This window comes from Lytechinus pictus, chromosome 13 (assembly GCF_037042905.1).
Source record: "Lytechinus pictus isolate F3 Inbred chromosome 13, Lp3.0, whole genome shotgun sequence".
Lineage (NCBI taxonomy): Eukaryota > Metazoa > Echinodermata > Echinoidea > Temnopleuroida > Toxopneustidae > Lytechinus > Lytechinus pictus.
The window spans coordinates 22,763,123-22,785,121 of record NC_087257.1 but is presented as its reverse complement, the minus strand read 5'-3'; the positions used below and the strand labels follow the sequence as shown (position 1 = coordinate 22,785,121).

The 21,999-nt window shown below is 36.5% G+C and overlaps 1 protein-coding gene across 1 annotated transcript in view; it reads left to right on the top strand.

Annotated features, from left to right (window-relative positions):
- LOC129274307 (protein 4.1-like) overlaps positions 1-21,999 on the top strand; it is a 66,250-nt gene that overhangs the window by 30,191 nt on the left and 14,060 nt on the right. The window contains exons 7-16 of the mRNA XM_064108271.1: positions 7,786-7,873; positions 8,912-9,070; positions 9,743-9,912; positions 12,420-12,532; positions 13,937-13,991; positions 14,597-14,907; positions 15,863-16,050; positions 16,998-17,122; positions 17,890-17,910; positions 20,591-20,680. Coding sequence (XP_063964341.1) covers positions 7,786-7,873; positions 8,912-9,070; positions 9,743-9,912; positions 12,420-12,532; positions 13,937-13,991; positions 14,597-14,907; positions 15,863-16,050; positions 16,998-17,122; positions 17,890-17,910; positions 20,591-20,680 — 1,320 coding nt within the window. The remainder of the gene's footprint in view (positions 1-7,785; positions 7,874-8,911; positions 9,071-9,742; positions 9,913-12,419; positions 12,533-13,936; positions 13,992-14,596; positions 14,908-15,862; positions 16,051-16,997; positions 17,123-17,889; positions 17,911-20,590; positions 20,681-21,999) is intronic.

The following is a 21,999-nucleotide window of genomic DNA, read 5'->3' as shown; positions in this document are numbered from 1 at the left end:
GGCCTTGGTGAGATGTGCGCCAATACATTGGGAATTTAATTTGCTGCATTAACATGGAAACTTTATAAGAGGCTATTATTTTTTGCTCATTTTTGGCATTGCAAGGCTAAATATAGGCTTTATTCTTGCCACTGTGAATACCTTTTTGTCATATATGCGAGTACTGCTTATCAGTAAAATATCACTTTCATACATGTTCATTTAGCAATAATAACTAGGACTACATGTACATGTATATGTTATTTGCATTGATTGCACCAATATATGATTCCATCAAGGAAAACAAAATTTTGGGAAAAAAGATCTCCCCCCCACTAAAAAAACCCTTTAAAAATTTAAAAAATAAGAAAAAACCAACCAACAACTGAGTATTGAAATTAAATCCCCATTTCTTCAAATGCGAACTAAATCTTAGTTTATTCTATTATTGTGATTTTTTATGAATAAAACGTGACAAAAAATAAAAATCTTCAGTACCATCTTTATGTTATGAGTGCAAACAGAAGTCAAGAATGAATAGATCCTAAATATATTAATGGATGCATCAGAGAAGAAAAAGAAGAAGATAACATACCATAGATTCTATTACATTCTTATGGCTGTTTGTTGTATGACTCTCAGCGGGATATGCCAGTGGGATAGCCTTGGCAGACACATGCCAAAAGCACTGACAATTTATCTTGGTATGATAGTTATCCATGCATAATCACAATGAAAAAGTACACATAGGCCTACATATGGAAAGGGGGAAGGGGGGGGGGGGTGGCAGGGGCTCAGACTATATTGGGGTAGACCTGTGCACTCAGGGTCATACAGTTTGTCTTCAAAACTGCCCTTGGCATTTTTTGAATTGGTCACTTTTATATTGTATTAAAAGTTTTTTCTTGACCATCAACATGCTTTTAGATTTGAAGCAGCAAAATAAAGAAGCAGACGATTTTGTGACATAGAATATGTTATTATATGATCTGCACACTTCCGCACACACATAATGACCGCAATAACATTAAGAGATAAATGCTCTGTTGACCATCTTATGTATTTCTAATATCAGGTTGATTTTGAAAATGTCTTTTAACCAGCATATTTGCAGATAACCCCCTTTTACACCAATGTCCTGTGTAAAAGTATACAAGTTAAAATCAGTAGTACAATTAAGCATTACTGTAAGTCTATAGTAAACCATGTAGTAAAACATTACAATTAGTTGTAAATATAAAGTATATTTCTCTGTGTTATGCCCCCAGGTTACTAAGAGAAAACTTATGTTAGAATAGACTGGACAAAACTGTTTGATAGCACTCTTGAAGAAATCAGAAATTGCCCCAAATTGTCTTTTTGGGAGAATAGCGAGGGTATATTTAGAAGGCATGAGAAGTTGTCGTTATGTACTTATACCAGCATTGCAGCCAACACGGGTTTTTTTTTTGTATAATCATGGACCTACTGTTTAGTAGGTCCATGGTATAATGTTTTCCTGTACGATTGAACTCATTTAGAGCTTTTCAATCCAGGATGAAAAGCCGCAGACAATGGCGTTCATGACCTAGCCTCCAGTCTGTTTTGAGTTCTAGCCTTACTTCCAAGCTTATTGATGAATTATAAATGTGAGAATATTATAATTTTGTGACATTGGCCTATTTTGAATACTAGAAGTTGAATGCAGTAAAAATTTCCCATTATGGGAAATAAATAAATAAATGGACAAAATCTCTTTAGGGTGAAATCTGATATGTTTAAAGGGGGAGTGAACTGTGTGCGGTCTCTTATTGTGTGTTATAAATACATAGTCTTAAAATATACGTTTTCAGATATCTCCTAATACTACAGAGAATAAATTGACCTATAATTGTGTTTGTATAGAGAAACTGAAATGTTTTGAGAGGAAAAGTAATTGTTTTGATACTTAGTAACATAATTATTGTGGTATAAATGTATTGAGTAGTTAATAAGCATGTTATTCAAGTGGGTCTATATTACTAGACTACACTAGCACTAGCCAGGTATGAGTAGTTGAGGACTCAAGATGGCGCTATTGGTTCGTATCTGCTTTAAGAAGTCCCAAAATTGCTATTGGACATTGTTCAATATAAAAAAGAGAGATTCAGAATAATGATATTTGATTTCATAGTATTTTCAACAAAAATGCACATGACACTGCACCTCATGAATTTTGCTTTCAAGCTACCATATGGTCTATGTTATTGAAGAAATGTGAATAGAAATTCAGTGTTTCATCTCGACTATAGTAAAATGCTTTGCATATGGTTTGTGGGCCTATGTCTCATTAGCCAACATTTGACATCAAAGCATGTTCTTTAGCTAGGTTGTTAGGCATGATCATAGCCTCATAGGCACCATTCTCACTACGTTCCTAAAACTAGTTTACTGGAAACTAGAGTAATGCGTAGTGAGAACGGTCGAAGCGGTCTTGGAAGCTATCTTCCAAACCATTTCGGAAAACCACCATGCGATGTAGTTTTCAAGATCGCTTCGCCTTGGTAAACTGGTTTTAGCGCAAGTGAGGACACAACCATTCTTCGAGAAGTGATCTTCGCACATTTTGAGCGCGCTACTACACACGACGAAACGTGTCACCCCACCGAGAGCGTTTCCATAGCAACAAGACCGCTTTACGAAGTGATTTTGAAAACCACTTTCGAGTGATCAAGTGGGAATGCTAACAAAGCGATCTTCCAAACTGGTTTCCTGAACCGGTTTCCAGTAAACTAGTTTTAGAAAGCGTAATGAGAATGGCCTCTAAGATTGTTTGAATGATCATTGTGTGGTTCGACACCTTCTTATATGATAGTTACATCCTAGTCGCATCAAGACTTACTGTGTCCAACAAATAGTTACAGAATTATAAGGCAGGTTAGCAGCCTACGATCAAATTATACTTTTTTAATGCATTTCCAAATTTATTTCCAAAGGTACATTCAAGGTCTGATTCATTATTAATATTCTTTTATATTAGAAGTTAAAGCATCCTTCTATAGGCCTATACACATCCACTGTTTAATGTATTTTTAAATGTTGGACAAAAATCTACTCAGTCACCCAGAATTGAGGACTTACAAAATTTGGAGGGGTAGCTTTGCAAATGCCTCTCATAGTAATATAGAACTAGAGGATGGATTGATAGATAGATAGAGAGAGAGAGAGAGAGAGAGAAAGAGAGACATACAGACAGAGAGACAGAAGGGAAGGGAGAGAGACAGAGAGAAAGAGGACGTCCAAAAAGTTGTTTTATGAACCTGGAAACACAGGTGCATGTTTCATGACAGCTTGTTTACGAAACAGCCTCTCGATTTCCTGTATCATTTCATTGTATTTGTAGTTTTATATGTTATGATATGTTATGATGTGCACAGATTACTCTGAAATGCATGAATCATATCACATTTTTTTTTTGTCAAGAGCAATTTTTTTCCTCTTTGTAAAGGATACATGTTCTACAATGTATGTCCTTAGCTTCCAAAAACACAAGAAAAGGCCATAGTGTTGTTCACAATAGTACATCTTAATCTCTTCTGTTTAAAATTGATGTGATATGCTAGATTACTGTGAAATGCAGGTATCAAATCACCTGAAAAGGTTCAATGACCTGGTAGTACATGGAGTTCCAAAGTCTCTTTTTGTGAGAGTTTAACAATTTGACTTCTTGATGTCAGAGCAATGTGCATTAGTCTCATAGCTACCTGATTAATGATATTTTCAAAGAACATTTACATCTACATCATCTATTTATCCTCTTTCTTATTATCTCTTCTCACTTATCAATCAAAATTAATTGATTTGAATCAATTTTTTCTTTCTTGTGAATCACACTTGTTCACATTTGATGTGTTATTTTGTAATATCATTTTAAAAATGTTTATTTCTCCATTATTATCCTTATCATCGTAGTCACTATCATCACAGTATTAGAAATTATTGTCATTATTATCACCAGTTGGCGGATGCGCAGCGGGATGCACGCCCTTGCCATATTTGGAGAATGATCCATTGAACATTCGTATTAATATAAAATTCAAGAAAATTGTCATCCTCACCGATTCTGTATTGAAATTTTCTCTTTGCTGCCACCCCCCCCCCCCCCCCCTCTATTTCGAAATCCTGGATCCACCACTGAGCACAATCACCATTGTCAACTTGATCATTGTTGTGGTCATCATGCAACAATCGACAATATCAATCAGCATCACCATCATCAATCATTATTGTTTGTTCATTTGATTTGTAATAATTTTTTCCCCTGGAACGACGTGGTTCATGTTTGTATGAGACATTGCACCTTAGTCAAGAATGTTGCAGATTACTGACAGATGTTCAGATCAATACTAGAGTGCATTCAGTACCTTGTGTGGTGTTCACACTATTTTGTTGTGTGCTCATGTATGTAGTGTGAATAGTATGTTTCACATCACGTTCCAAGGTTCTGTAAATTGCTTGGGGGGTGGGGGGCACTGTCAGTACAAGGTGTACATGTACTCCATGCTTGTACACAAAAACATGGAAACAGGTTTGTTATCATGACTAAGCGATGTAGGCCTACCTTGTACAGTGAAAGGGTTCCAAAATTGCTGAAAACCTGGAAAATGGGTGTACTTTTCAATGGGTTTATCGTCATCATCATTATTATTATTATTACTTGTGTAGGGTGCTTTTCAAGAGTCCATTTCCGAGCATGGTGTCTACTGTTTCATACTGTGTACTGTGTTATGGCACCTGTACTATTAATCTTGTCAGGGTATTTAAATATAAAGTAGGCCCAATATGCATTTTCTTTGAAATATCTGGCAAAACAATTGCTTGATTATGTATGTACAGTATCAGTCATTGCCAGTAGGTATTATATGGAAGCTTGTCAAAACCTTAATTGTTAGGCATTGATATAATTCAGTAATATTTAAGAAAACAATAATTTTGCAAAATCTTTCTCACCTGAAAATTTTATACTGTACATGTACATGTATTTGGTGTTGGATAATTTGAGAATTATAGAGGAAATTGTTTTAAACCAAACCATGAAATGAATGAGTCACTGGTCAATTTTTTAAATGACTCAGGCCTAGCATGGAGTAATAGGTTCATGGACCTAGTAAACAATACTAAATTGGTAGGTAGTTCAACCCCTACTGTAGATAGCATAGAGATACTGACATGGAATGACCTATATTGGGACTAAGGAGAGAAAACCAGAGGCCACTGAAGGATGTGGTCAGTATGGAAACAACCTTTTGAAAAAGAGATTGGTGGGGGCCCGACCGATCTCAGCATGGTATGGCTACGGGGACTGTAGGTCAAATAAATACAAGCCATATGATAATAATAATTATGCTAGATATAGGTTCCAATGGCAGAAGGGTTCATGTTTGATTTGACGTGTCATCTTAAAGGGAAATACATGTAATGTTGATTAATAAATACATTGTATTTATGATAGGTAGTTGGGGGAGGGGTAGCAGAGCTGCCAACCAGTACGGTTTGGGCATATTTTAATAGTACGTTTTTGCAACCAAAATTCGACAGTACGTTTTTTTCTTTTAAAAAATACAATTTTTGTATGAAAAAATTAATTCAAAATATATATATTTTTTTTTTACAAAATCGTAATTTATTGAGAAAAATCATCTGTATAATTATGTCTCTATTTCATAAAACTTACACAAATATGGTTATTGGATCAATGTAATTTCAGGTAACTTGTTTTTTTTTTCAATCATTTTGTTAAAACCAGGGTGAGATATACACATGTTTCAATATTTTTTTTTTTTTATCTGCAAGATCAGTCCGCATTTTAGCTTGCATGTAGCATCTTGTCGAGGCCCTGTCGGCTGCTTTCCGAGCGAACATGGCAAAGTAAGGGAGAGAGCGAAGCAGAGCGCCGCGAGACAGGGCCTCTTGACATCTTTGCCGAATTTCACCGACTTTCTTTTGTTTTTTATTGTTTTTACCAATTCACCGACCAAAAACTGGTCGGTGAAAATCATCCAATGAGAGCGCGAGCTGCTATGACGTCATATTAAATATTCATGAGCTCATCTTGAATGGCGACCCTTGGATTCTTGGCGAAGAGTGACGACGAAATATCAAAGAGCACTGAATATGCCTCTAAAATGCTGAATATTGACCGATTTAAGGATTTGCAAGTCGATGAAATTAACTCTGCACTGAAAGGACGAGATGTCTTTGTAAATCTACCCACAGGATATGGAAAAAATGTAATATTTCATGCGATTCCACCGGTTGATCCGGGGCGTCGATTATCGATAAAGTGCAGTGCAGTGCGGGAAGCTGGGGTGGAGTTGCTGGGAGTTCATTGACTCGAGTCTGACCAGCGGCTGAGCAGTATCTCCCGGCAAGTTTCGGGGCGGTGATGGGTCTGTTACGGCCAGTAGTAATAGTAGTAGTAGTAGTAGTAATAGTACCACTACTTGTAGCATTTTGCTGGTTATATGCCCTTTAGTGTCCCGCAATTAAATGAATCCCCTGCAGAATAGTGGACTACTATATAGTATTCCGAACCCAAGACGAAACAGCTCTGACATTTCATTGGTTTACTCGGTGACCGGTAATATCATGACTCATGTATATTCATTAGGAAGACGTTCCTCATGAATATATAATTCAGTTCAGATGTCAAGAGGCCCTGGCTCACGCCAGGCCTAATTCGCTTCGCGAATTAGGAAATCCCTCGCTTCGCTCGGGAAGCAGCCGCCAGGGCCTCGACAAGAGGCTAGCTTGCATGCAGCTTGAGCACTGCGATGAGCGCGCGTGCCACGCATTTGATTATGAAATACAGTTTTTTTGGAAAAATAAAGTTTTTTTTTTATTACAGAATACAATTTTTCATTCACAGAGGTTGGCAGGTCTGGGGTAGTCATATGAAAACTAAACGCTACGATTAATCACAATGTCAGTCGTAGAAAGAAGGGGAAGTGTTCCACCAATAATTTTTAGTACTGCAGACATTTGTAGATTTGTATTGATTTGTTAACAGTTTATGATTTTACAGCTTGTTGACAGATCTGCACAAAGTCCTTGTTTTCATGTTCTTCTTTCCCATGCTTTGAATTAAGAGAAGAAGTGTGCACACGAATGTGATTTTTCAAATCTTAGAAACCTTTTGCTATTTGCACTGTGGTCCTGAGTATTTACAGTAGGTTGAGGACACAGTTAAGTTGATTTTCTTTGGTTGATCGTAATGTCGGTTAAGTCAATACAATCAGAGGATGTTATTGTTTGATCTTCAAAACTAATGGCTCCGTTAAATGTTTCTTGGGATTTCTGTTGTAAAAAGAAACTTTTATCTGTCACAATGCTGTCATGGACTTGCAAGGCTTTGTAAAGTTTACACCTGAAATTTTGGAAGTTCAAGGCATGTACTGTTCATCTTGCTCATGAATATCAAGCCCCATTCCATGTTTATTTTAAAGGCATGGAGAGTAGTGTTAGCATTGAGGAAGATTGCCATTAAAATAATTCAAGATTTATGTGAGAGACCAACTGGTATGTCTCAGGCAAACCAAGTTCAAAATGTCACAATACATGTACTCATTGTTTATCTCTTGGTATGTTACAGAAATCCATTTTAGTCCCAAGTTTAAGATTGATTTATATCTCCATACATACACTTTAAACACTTACACCACTTAATAATAATAATGATAATAATAATAGATGCTTATATAGCGCATAAATATCAACAATTTTCTATTCATTGCTATTGAATGCACCAATAATAAACCATCCTTTTTATCTCCCTGTTTTGTCTTCCAGAGGGTTAAACCCGGCCCAGGCAGAGCTGAACTACTTAAACAGAGCCAAATGGCTAGAGATGTATGGTGTAGATCTCCACATAGTACAGGTAAATACTCTGTTCTTGATAGTAACCTTTATCGTAGGATGCAGATATTTTCATGAATTCATAACATATTCACAAGTGGGATCAAAATTTAGAAATTTGAACATTATTTGAACTTCTGCTTCCATAATAATAAAACTCTTTGGGATGAAAGACACATGACAATGTTCTTGGTCTATCTTTGGAAACCAAGGTATTCTTTTGGTCCTAAGTGACCAAAGTGAAATTTTAATCATATCTTATCTTATCTTGTTATTACTTTTTGGGCTGAGATGTTATGACTGTCATCTTGGTCTAACTCCCACAGGGATCTGTTCTATGAAAGGAACAATAAGATAAACCACTTCTTTTGCACTAATATGCTTTTCACACTGCACTTTTTGTCCTAAATTGGTGGGGCTAAGGGGGGGTCTTAGCCCCACCAATTTCCCGGGGTTAAGCTTAGCCCACTTCATTTTCACACTACGTTTTAGCAAAGTGGGCTAGCACGGTAAATAGTACGGTACTATCTGGCCCTGCAAAAAAGCAGGGTTAGCCGGCTTATTGTGATGCTAGCACCACAATTGCGGTGCTAAGAGATGCAGTGTAAAACGAAACAGGGCTAAGCAAAAGCGGGGCTAAGCATTAGCCAATCACAGAAGTCGAAATTGCACTTTAATTGCGCTCTGTATGGTAAAATCATCAATATTTATGAGCTGTGTGATTGCCCGGGGTTAAGGCGTTAACCCCGGCTAAGCAATAGTACAGGGTTAAGAAAGACAGTGTGAATTTAAAAAAAGATAGTATGGGGTTAAGGATAGTCCGGGGTTAAGGATAGTATGGGGTTAAGGAAATGCAGTGTGAAAAGCATATTAGTGACCTACTGTCCTGATCATTATCTTGTTGTGCCACTTGGGCCAAGATGCACATGACTATTACCTTGGTCTAACTCCTTCTGTGATCCTGGTCTATGAACGGGGAAAATAGAACATGTCTTCTGGTCCAAAATAATCCATTTAGATTTAAATACAATGATTTCTCATTATCTCGCCATTCCCCTAGGGCCGAGATGCACACGACTATCAACTTGGTCTAACTCCAACTGGGATCCTGGTCTATGAAGGGGACAATAAGATAGGCCTGTTCTTCTGGCCCAAAGTGACCCGTTTAGACTTCAAATCCAAGAAACTTCATCTTGTCGTTGTTGAAGATGATGAACAGGTGAGTAAAATCTAAAATCAAACTTGAAAAAATAAAGAATTATGATGAAGATTATTGTAGTTACCGTTAAGTTTTGGTAGATAGTGTGGATTGGCATTGAAATCCTCTCAAAATAATGGGAGATGTTATTCATAATGCGCACACTTATTAGATAGATAATAACTTGACTGAATCCTTATTGGAGATTATTTCTCCTTAATCATGAAAAAGAAAAAAGATACTTATTAAAAATGTATTCCAGTTGAGGTGGCAATCTCAAAATGAGTTTCTACAAATTCCAATAAATTAACCACCCAAGAGTATGAATGAATATAAAAAATATCTGCCAAATAATTCTAGTATAAAATGTGTAATTGCTGAGAAATTATCAAAGTAAGAATGATATTCCAACCAGATGTAGCGTCTCTTCCCAGACAATAAAGCTACACTGTCCCACATGTTCTTATCTGTGTTGGCGATTATCAGTGGGATAGTTTTCTGCTTAGATTGCATGATTACACAAAGATATGTTCAGTACCATATCTAAATGTACATTGATGTGAAAATTAACCTAGATTCTCATTGAATTCTTGTTTGCTACAACTACGTTCCTTCAGCTTTAAACATCGATGGTCTAGTTTCCATTTCTTGTGGAATTTTGATCACAATTCTTAACGTCTTATCTGTTACCAGGGCAACGAGCAGCAGCACACATTTGTATTCCGGTTAGAATCCTCGCAGGCATGCAAGCATCTGTGGAAGTGCGCCGTGGAGCATCACGCTTTCTTCAGATTACGAGGGCCGGTCAAAACGCAACAAGGGAGGCAAGGGTTCATCCGTATGGGATCAAGGTTCAGATACAGGTCAGTGTGGTCTGGGGCATTTATCTACCTTTGCCACTCTCCACCCAGGGGGCCGTTTCATAAAGCTGTTCGTAAGTTAAGAGTGACTTTAAGAACGACTGGTGATCCTTTCTTATATACGCGCTAAACCACCGCCAATGAATCTACCATAAACAAGAAAGGGTCACCAGTTGTTCTTCAAGCCGCTCTTAACTTATGTACAGCTTTATGGAACACCCACCTGGTGTAGTAAATGGGTACCTGGTAGGAAGAAATTCCTTGGATGTTCAAGCACCTAATCAAGGTAGCCATGCTATAGCCAGGATAATATTAACATCATATTAAGCAGGGCCCGGGGGGGGGGGGGGGGGCACTCGACCAAAAAAGTAGTGGGTATGTGCCGCGGGCGAGACAAAAAACGGGGGCCTTGGAGCGGGCTTATTGTAAAAAGGAGGGTCCTCGGAACGGGCTTCGGAACGATAAATGTTTGTGAAAACGGCGGTCCTTGAAACGGGTTGCCTGCGTGTGATTGTGTATTCATCCCTATGGAACGGGCATACGTGCATGCAGTTATAGCCCGGCGGCACAGGCGCCTGGTGCGCTAGCGCAGATGCGATGGTCGGACAGCGCTCTCCGGCCGCTTTTCACCAAAACTGCGGCTTATTGTACCAGATCAATACGGCCGGAACGGTGTAACAGAAAATATGCGAAGCTTTGGAGCGGGTTTTTTGTCTCACCTGCATAGCAGAGTGAGACTATAGGCGCCGCTTTTCCGACGGCGACGGCGGCGGCGGCGGCGGCGGCGACGGCGACGGCGGCGGCGGCGTCAACACCAAATCTTAACCTGAGGTTAAGTTTTTGAAATGACAGCATAACTTAGAAAGTATATGGACCTAGTTCATGAAACTTGGCCATAAGGTTAATCAAGTATTACTGAACATCCTGCCTGAGTTTCATGTCACATGACCAAGGTCAAAGGTCATTTAGGGTCAATGAACTTAGACCATGTTGGGGGAATCAACATAAAAATCTTAACCCAAGGTTAAGTTTTTGAAATGTCATCTTAACTTAGAAAATATATGGACCTAGTTCATGAAACTTATACATAAGGTTAATCAAGTATCACTGAACATCCTGCATGAGTTTCACGTCACATGACCAAGGTCAAAGGTCATTTAGGGTCAATGAACTTTGGCCGAATTGGGGGTATCTGTTGAATTACCATCATTACTTTGAAAGTTTATGGATCTGATTCATGAAACTTGGACATAATAGTAATCAAGTATTACTGAACATCCTGTGCAAGTTTCAGGTCACATGATCAAGGTCAAAGGTCATTTAGGGTCAATGAACTTTGGCCAAATTGGGGTATTTGTTGAATTACAGCCATAAATTTGAAAGTGTGTTGGTCTAGTTCATAAAACTTGGACATAATAGTAATCAAGTATCACTGAACATCCTGTGCGAGTTTCAGGTCACATGATCAAGGTCAAAGGTCATGTAAGGTCAAAGAACTTTGGCCACGTTGGGGGTATTTGTTGAATTGCCATCATATCTCTATAAGTGTATTGGTCTAGTTCATAAAACGTGGAAATAAGAGTAACCAAGTATCACTGAACATCTTGTGCGAGTTATAGTAGTTTTCAAAATCAGCACTGCTGCTATTTTGAATCGCGTGATGCAGGTGAGACGGCCAGAGGCATTCCACTTGTTTCTTCTTTTTTTCTCGATAAGAAGAAAATGTTATGCTTTGGAGCGGCTTTCTTTGTTCTTTTTCTCAATAAGACAAAAATGCTATGCCTTGGAACGGAAATTTGAGTGGAAAAATGGGGGTCCCCTCCGCGGCACATACCCACTATGCATTATATACTAAGTGCCCCCCCCCCCCCGGGAGCAGGGCCCACTGAATGAACAGTTTGGTAACTGAAGCAGCTACCCTTGGCAAAATATGAAGTTATTATTCTCATAGTGATTAATATTTCAGTTTGAACTTCCCCACTTCCTTAAAAAAAAAAATATATATACATGTAGAAGAGAAATTTTTGTGGAGTATATACATCCGATCACCTGTATTCTTGTCCTTCGGGAATGATTAGACTCTGCTTTGTGCTTTGTATGAAAAGATTTATTGCTCTCAAGTAATCGTGGCTTTTGAAGTTCATGAAGTGAGATAAAAATGGAGTAATATTTGGGTAAGAAAGGTAATTATTATATGGAATAGTTGAGAAACAAATGAAAAGAAATATATGAATATAAGAATATATATAAGAAGAATAGGAGATATAATTTCTATTAAAGGATTGATTTCAAGGCTTATTTAATCTTGAGATTATTCTTGGAATTGGCAGGAATTATAATTATTATAATGATGAAAAATAATGTCCCGGAAGCAACATTTATGTTAATGTCCCAGTTTGTATCGCTAACCATGCAGTCAAAGTTTAAGTATTTTCCCCAACTCTGAATGAAAAAAATCAATAATTTTAAGGTTGTGGAATATTGATTTTGATATTATTTCCTTTATAAAGTGGAAGGACAGAGTTCCAGACAGCCAAAACAAACCGGTCGCGACGCTCCATGCAATTTGAGAGGAGGCCAAGCCAGAGGTTTTCAAGAAGACCCTCGTATGCAAAGAAGAAAGGTAAGAAGCCATTTTCGTTTTGTATTTATACTTGATAATTTGTAATGAGACAATTCCATGATAGTGATGTGATTCAGTGTTTTTCTGCCTGTTTTATCTACCTTCTTCCCTTTCTTTTTACCATTGTCTGTAAAAAAAGAAGAAAGATATGCTGTTTTCCTTCCAATTATTTTTTCTTGCTCTGCAGTAGGTCTTTCCCAACTTGATCATAGAGTTGTCAGAAAATGGTCATATTTTTCACAGAACAAATATTTGATTAAAATGAAACCTGCCAATTATTATTATACCAATAATAACTAGGATCATGGAACTCTTGCTTGTATTAATTTCAAGGCTTTTGCTATTCAGGGGTGTTTTTCACAAAAATTTACTTAGAATCGCACTTACATTACACGGATTCTTACGGTATAAAAGGCATCACTGCATTGGTCAAATCATGCAAAGAGGACGCACGCTATTACATATTAAAGGGCCCAGCAACTGACAAATTATGGGGAAATTGAAACAATACGAAATTTGCAAAAGGCCAATTGACTTGCATAATATAATCCGACCGTCATGAGCCCCGTCGGACTAATGCGATAAAAGTTCGGACAGCACGAATTTGACCGAACTTGTGATGGCTATTTACTTCGGATCATCACAGTTCCAGTTTCCAACAATCCCAATTCATAGACTCTTAGCAGGTCTCTTGATTGCTAAACCAAAATAAATAACCACTGTGAAGTTACATGTTTCAAAGTGAAAACACGCAGTTTACTTCTGGTTGGTTAGTCTACTACTGCTACTGCTCTCCTATAGACGCCCCTCCCAGACATGCCGGCGTCTATTACATAACACCCCCAGGCATGCAGCCGAGTGAAAGACTTGAATCCCTTCTCTGTTCTGAGATAAGCCTTGATTTCCCCATGATTTGTCAATGAAAGGTTGCTTTAATTGATAAGATTGCCAAAGACATATCATGTGTGCGTCCGTTACAAGCATGACTTTAAGACACACTTCACTCTTTATGAAACACCACCAGGACTATTCATGTAATTGCTTTGTTTTTCTATAAGATATAAGTCGATTTTGTTTCTGATGTGGAATCGCATAGTAATGAAACCATAATGAAAAAAAGCATTGTTTTATATTGTGTGTGTCATTGAACCTAATAATATTGGAAATTATATAATACGTAAATGGTAGCTCATTAATTGAATTAATCAATGTCACATCTTACAATGATAATACATTCTCAACCACTCACAAAACACAACACATTACCTGTATACTGTTAGTGGAGCTTTTTACATGTACAGAGGTTTAGGAATACGTGCAAAGTGTTACCAAAATATTTAGTACATTTGTAAGTGCAGCAAATATTCATGAATGTAATATTAAATTTTTTGTTTCTTAATTTAGCTGCTGAAATGGCCAACAGATTTCGTGCTGGACAGTCGTCAACGTTAGGTGGAGGGTAGGTTGCCATTCTCATTTTCTTTTTAACTTAAAACAAAAAAAATCTCATTAAATATCTTTCATGCATGTTATACATGTATATAAATTTTGAAAGGATCATTCTTTGTTAGACCCTGAACAACAGTTTGTAAAAGTTCATAAAAAGCATTTTTGAATTTTACTTTTCTGTAGATGCTTGTACAAGGTATGGTAAATAATTGCATTTTTCTTTAAAGAACGTAGACCAATGTATCTCATCTTGGATCCAAGATCTTATTACCGCTTCAAAGAACAATTGATATATATGACATGCTCTCAACTACTTATATATCCAGTTTTATTGGGGAAGGAGCTGTGTGCATTAAACATTTGGTCTCCCTATCCTCCATAATCCCTCATTCAGACACTTCGGGTCAAGCGCTTATCAGGATAAGGAATTTTGAAGGATATGAGAGACCCATGGATAAAAGTAGTTGAGAGTACTGTGGTTAAGTAGTTACAAAGAGTTAAGGTTGGACTGTACTGTTATCCAGTTTTATATTCCCTAAGAGCATTATGGATCAGGAATAAATCATAGTTTCTTGCTTTCAATCAGTGAATCAAAATGTTCCATTATTATTACAGTGCTACAGCAACCTCTCCTACCCAGCGGACGGCTATCAAGACGTCGCCCCGCGTCCCGCCCCACCCACCAGCGAGGCTAGCAGCCAACGCCACCGTCCACTCACCGGTCACGCCGCCCATGGAGAAGAAACCCCCCTTGCCTCCCTCCATCCCGGGAACCCTCACAGAAACCAACATAGATACAGGAGCCACGGCCGAGGTCATCGTGGGAAGGACGGAAAAGCCGGCAATAATCGGCGGGACGGGACTTACGATTTCGCTTTCGAAACCGGTTGATGAAAGGGATTATAACCTTGCTGGTGGCAGTCTGAGTGAGTTGTTGCAAGCAAGCATAGCATACAGCAGTTTAAGTATAAAGCAGTACTGGTATAAAGTAGAAGTTTTGTGGTTATATAGCTTCAATAAGGTTCTGATTAATCTGTTTTCTCTCCACAAATTAAAAACTAATAGGTTGTCACGCACTCTCATAATTTGAACAAGAAACAAAAATTGTGAATGTATATTGAGTCAAAATGAACATAACACCAAGTCTGTGATAATAACTTCCCAAGCATTTTAAGAAGTAATTCTGACAGACTGCCCTCCTTTAGCCACCAATTTTAGATGAAATGAAATCTCTTACTCTCTTCTGTAATGATTCTTGCACTAACAAACTTGCCTCTGCAGGCTTACCAACTCACTTGTTTCCCAAAAGTATAGAGTACCGAAGTGTGACGTCATCAATTTTCCAAATTTGCATTTGAGCATTTTTAGAACCAGGCCAATAATACATTGACTTCAATGGGGCTAATTATGTATTCATGAGGTCATATCTCGGGCTCACATGGATTGATTCCCACCAAATTTTGGTAGTGGAGGTATTTCATCATTCTCTACCAAAATATGGTATGAAAATGCTGAAATGCAAAAAAAAAGTTTTTTGTGGCGTTATCACTTCGGTACTCTATAGATTGGAGGCATAAAAATGGTCAATTCCACCCTAGTAACTGTGTCCTCTTGATCTTTGGGGAAAAAAAAGAAAAGAGAAGGAGATGAAAAGTAATTCATGATTGTTCTAAATAACATTGCTTTTCTTCAATATTCTTGTCCATTTCTAATGAGGCAGAGCCAGCCACCCCCTCATTCCCATGGACAGAACTCAATTATTACCAGATTCAATTCTTTTATTCGTACTAATGCTCTGTGAATTTGTTCCTCTGAATATTGAATAAAAATATATGAAATGGTAAACGAATTTCAATGAAAATATTCTCTCATCATTTGTAGATGAAGCAGACCGTGCACAGGCTAAGTTGAAAGGACTAGAGACCGAAGTCTGTCATATTCAGTCGAACTCAGCCGCAAGGGCCATGATGTCAAACTCAATGCAGCATCAACAGCAGAACAACCAGCAACAGAAACCAGTCGTGAGGGCTCAGCTACCGGCCGAACATATGAAACTTAATCCCATCAAGGTATGTGACTTTTTGAGTATCTGTTCAGATGAGTGTGGAGGGTCAACAAGGATGATGATTATATTGAGTACTAAAATGATCACAAACACTATTTTATTTCTAATTTCTGGATACTTTATATGGATGGAGCATGATGAAAAAATATCCATAGCCCAGATAGTTTGGAAAAATAGCCCAAATATGTTGGAAATCACTTTATGGGTGTCCAAGAAGTTTCTGTATGAATTCCCACTAAGTCTTTTTAAGTGATTTTGACTGGCAAATCAGATGCAAGGATTTCAGTGGCTTATAACAATTACTTACAAAGGAAATCCAAGAAACCAGGAGGTGGTTTGAACCTCCATTGTAAATTCTATTTAGTTTAAAAGGTTGGCATCAACACTGGAATAGAATAAATTTGATGTTATATTCAACAGGCCTCGGTTGATGAGAAGAATAAAATGCCAAGCTCACAAACAGAAAGGGTTAGAGATATTAAATGCCGACTTTTTCAAGCCCCATCTCCCCCCCCCCCCCTTCCCCTTGGCTCACGAATAGAGCATAAACCATAAGAAAGCTTGTAGTTTTAATCTTCAACTAAACTCCAAGATTGTCAACTTTCGAGTGCATCTACACAGCACAGGGCTAAACTACGACCTAATCATGAAAGTTTGCCTTTAAGCTCAGGAGAATCATGTGAACGTAACTACTGTCCCCTTGTTATATGTCCAGGCCATGATGGATGAGAAGAATAAAATGCCTAAGTCACAAACCAAAAAGTTTACATAATGCAACCTTTAAAAGCCAACCCGCCCCCTCCTAGTGGCTCATGGATGCTAACTTTCAAGTACATCTCCATGAGGCTAAACTACAAGCTAATCAAAGTTTAAAACTTTAAACTAGTCTTAAAGTTTAGAAGTATTGTGTGAACGTAACTATTGTCTTCTTTGTTTCTTTTTTCTCAATAGGCCATGATGGATGAGAAGAATAAGATGCCTAGCACACAAACAGAGAAGGTTGCAGATAATAAATACAAGCTCCTTCAAACCCCTCAGAATTTGGATATGGACTTGGATGAGGAAGGCAACTTCAGGTATGTTTATATCTTTTTAGAGGAATATCAGAGTAATACAACGGCTCGACAGATATATATACTGCATGTATGCAGAAGAATGGAAAATGTTTGAGTAGGGCAATTCTATAGAATATCTAACCATTTTGTACGTCGGATCCCTATTTTCTCCATTTGTATTTCACTTCACAAATTTCTCAAGCCGTGATAATCTGCGAGCATCACCATTTTTCATGTAAACTTGAAAGACAGACAAATTTATTATTTGAGGAATGTCCCACATAGAGGGACCAAACATGCATGTTTTTTTTATTGCCCATATGGGTATCAAGGATAGGATTACTGGATTATTAATCATTGGCTTATTTAGCTTACTTACTGAAGCTGTGTGTTACAAACAGGTTTATGAAGCACAATTCGGGTGCCCATATTGTGATGAAGATATCAGAATAGAAATCCATATTGATATATGATATGTCTTTTTTTCATGGAGGAAAGGAATTATCATGACAGCAGTGAAGAAATGTATTAAAAATAAACACATTGCTTATTAATGAACATTTTATAATCAATTAAATCCTTTAAAGAATATATTATCAAAGTACACTGTATGTTGTAATTACTGAGTATTAAAGAATGCTTGGGGCATTTTGTCTTTTCTTTGAGCATGCTAAGGTGGGGATGGCAATTAATTTCATGTTTGAAATTAAATCAATAGCTATCTGATAGCAGATGATTTGCTTCATGTATTAAGTTGCATATATATATTGCATATTTTCATCATTTAGATTGAGTGGCAGATTAGAAAGGTATCCAAGCAAGGCTTAATTATTTCTTCATATTTTCCTCCTAATTAGTTATTAACTTATGATTTTTTTACTAAATGCAATGATTAACTTTTCCATTATGCCCTTTTGTGTCAGTAACATGTAGTTCTTTTGATAGGTTTAGTACTAAGAATTTTAAATTGATATGATTGTTTTATGTTATTGGACTTTATTTTCAAATTTTGGATCAGTGATTGATGCTATAATTTTGGTGCCAGTTTAACTGATTTCTATTCAAAAGAATTTTGTGTCTGAGATCATTTGCATGTGTTGCTTGGTATATGTTTTAATGATCTGAATATCAATGCTCTGTTGTCAATATAGCATGCATTAAAAAGTTTGGTATTATTTCATCATGGATATTTTATTTGGTATCTTTGTTGTTTGCATGCTAACTCTGCATTTAATTTAAAAAGTTATTTTTTATTTCATTGCCGCTGGCTTTCAGCTTTTTTTATGGTTTGCGTTTTAATTATGTTGCATGCTGATTTCATTGCTATGTTCTTGATGTTCATTTCCATAACCAAGCATGTTACAAAGTTGCATTTTCTTTGTTTTTATACAAAGTTATGAAGAGTAATATATATTTTTTTTAAGTTTCAATCATTTTTCATAATTCCTGTTATTATCAAATGTGTTGTGACATCTATAGCAAGGCCAAAATTTCTTGATTTTCTATGCTTGGCAGTTGGCACCAAGTTTGGGATGACAGTAATGTAGGGTGTTAAAAGGTCTTTTTTTCTCAAGCATAATTTACAAAAGCTTATCAATTATACATTATAAGCCTTTGTAATCAGTGTCAAAGTATTTAATCAGATATTTAGAATAACTTTCTTTTAAAACAAGTAGGGGACTCACTCAAGAAAAAAAAAACAGACATAGCTCTGTATTTCACTTGTTACATATTTCCTGGTTGTATTAAATCACTTTGAACATTGAATTCTGTAAACCACTTGAATATTCAACATTAAAGAAACATCATTTATGCATGTGGGGATCATTTGGGTTTGCATAACTGCTCTAAATGGCACGAGATATAGCATAATGTTCTTCATATTGTGTGAAGGGAAACAATGAACTCTTGATCTATGAGGGTTTGATTATGTGCATGGCTCATATACCGCTTCCATGGCATGAATTTATTTCATTCTGGCTGCGACTCACCATGACCCCGCCGCACCCCCCATTGCCCTTTCCCTGCCAACATGTCTTATATAATATCTTTCACAGATGATATCAGTTATCCAGAAAACTCTATCTTCAAGCCATCTTTCCTCTATCAAAATTAAATAGAAAAGAGCCAGTAACAGTAATGATTTTCTGTTTTATTTCATTGCATTTTTAATATTTCAATTTATATACAGTATTTGTTTGTTTTTAAAGATTAAAAAAGCAACACCAAATCAAAACAATATGAAAAACAAGACATAAAAGATAACAAATTACACATATAATCACTGGAAATAATGTTTAAACTGAATTGCCTGCATTTTGTACAAACAAAATGACATTATGAATAATCTAGAATTATCTACAATCCCAAAGGATATATCTACAATAAACCCTTTTACCAATCCATTAAAAAATGATGTCCATTTACATTGCTCTGATATCTGCTAAGTTAACTTTTTATGGATGAGGACCACGCCCTAGAGGCCCAGATAAACCCGGTTGGACTAAGGCTGTACCCCACCATCTTTCTGTAATCCACCCCCTCATCATCACTTGACAGTTGACCATAAACTTCCAAAACTCCTGAGGCTATTCTGTTACTACTTTAAAAAAACAAATGTTTTATCTATTCGTTAATCTTCAAGACTGACTCCATTCTCATACCTGTTGATTTAAAAAAAAAAGACACTCCACATTTCATTCAACACCATCTCTGTTAAGTCATCTTGCATTACTACTGAACATAACAATCATTTATTCAATTTTTTAACTCTTGCAATCAAGTTCATCTCATTCTTATATTTTTTCAATATTTTCACGTTCCTTTTTTCCCAAAGCCTGCTTAGCTTCTACATTTTTTTCTTCCTAACTTGTAAATGAATTACTAACATTCCTCAGTTTCACATTGGTATTAACAGAATTTCTTGGTTGATGAAACAAAAACCACATTTATTTCTAACTAACATCATTGCAACTTGAATTTGTGATTATTTGTTGAAATTTGCATCTTGATAATATTCTCGCATTAAAACAATGATAAATTTCAATGAGTAAATGTAAAGTTAAGATAAATGCCACTCATTCATCTTTTGATATTTTGTTAAAAAACAAATGTTTTATTGAAATACAAATCATTTAATGATGCAAGTTGCCATGATTTTACTAAATACAATTTAAAGTCTACACTGGACGAGTGGCCTAAAATTCACAATAATTTTAAAATTTATTTTCCATTACTAAGACACTGGTGAACAAAAATTTAAAATAATGATGTTAATAGTTAATAGTCCAGCTTTAGATCTGTATTATTATGTCTTTCTCTTTCTACACTTTCATCCTTCACCTCACCCATCTTATTTCCTCTCATCTCACCCCTCCCCTACCCCACCCCTGATGATCACCCCATCCCATCCCTTCCCCCCCCCCATACCCCATCCTTGATGGTGACCTCACCCCTTACAAACTTTGATGGAACAACTCGCACCCCCAGACGCCACAATTCTCTGCCCCCTCCCTCCAGCGACGCTCCCCTCCGCGTTGAGCACAGAGTCAGCAAACAGTTCTCTAGCATGCGGAATGTGTAAGTCTTCTTTCCTCTGCTGCCCTCTATTGACAAAGTTTTGAAATGGGCTGGTTCAAGTGGTATCGTATGACCACTTCTGATTTCAAGCAAGCAAGCAAACTAGCATAACACACAACTGCAATTAATAGACAATCTTAGTCCTTTTATCATTGGACAATCTTTAAAATATAATACACAAGAAAAATCTGTTTCAACACTATTCTAACCTTTGGAAAGTGATAGATTAGCAAAATATTAGAATACCCATTAGAAAGAAAGTCGTTAAAGTTTCAATTTGTGTTTTCATTTTAGGAAACATACAGTGCATATTATTAGAATCGTTATTGGAAGCACTGAGATACATGTAGTAGTATAGAAAGAAGGGAAAAAGGGAAGGGATGAAAAAACAGAGTACTTCAGTTTGGCAGAAATGTTTTTAAAAAATGGTTTTAAAAAAGTTGTGAAAGTAAACCTTAGGACCCACTTAATACTATCAAAGATTAATGATTGAAGAATTACACAACAATAATCTAATTAATCTTAAAAATTAAATTAACTTATCTCTTTATAACAAGCCTTTGCATCATGCATTAGTCTTTCTTATTAAAATAGACACCCCTGCTAAGCTTTTTTAACCAACTAATATTAAAAATATAAACCAGCTAATATGAGATGAAATATAAATAACATTTTGGTTCAGGGATGAGATAACAAAGCAATGCTACTGCAAGATTAATGCTTTAAATTATGACTAATTTTTTAGACTGAAATATAAATTGATGAAGTGTTGTAAAATTTCTTATATTTTAAATGGATAGAAAATATCTTGAATGTTGTTTCAAAGCATACTGGAATAGATGCAGAGAAAAAAAATCATTTAAAGTGAAAGCCTTTGATATCAAGGGGAATTGTTATGATAATGATAGGAAGTTTTGACGTTTATTAAACATAGTTTATTAAATGAAAACAAGCTGAAAAATTGAGTCACCTAAAAATTGCAAACACACAAGCTTGAAAAGTACCAATCTCGTGACATTTCATTTTTTACAAGAATACTTTGGCACATGCATTTTTACATACATGTACAAACACTTGGTAATTGTATATTATCTAGGACCTGATAAAATTCATTTTATGTCTACCAACCATTTTCAAGACAAACTGCTCAGTCTTTGGGGGTATTTAGGCATAAGTAGATCAATGCTTATTACCACAATTTAATATACCGTAATTATGCATAAACTTTGTCAATAGAGGGCAATATATATTTTCTCCATAAATGTGGCACCAGCCGTTAAATTAACCCTGGCCCGAGATTTATTTTATTCCCAGCTCAA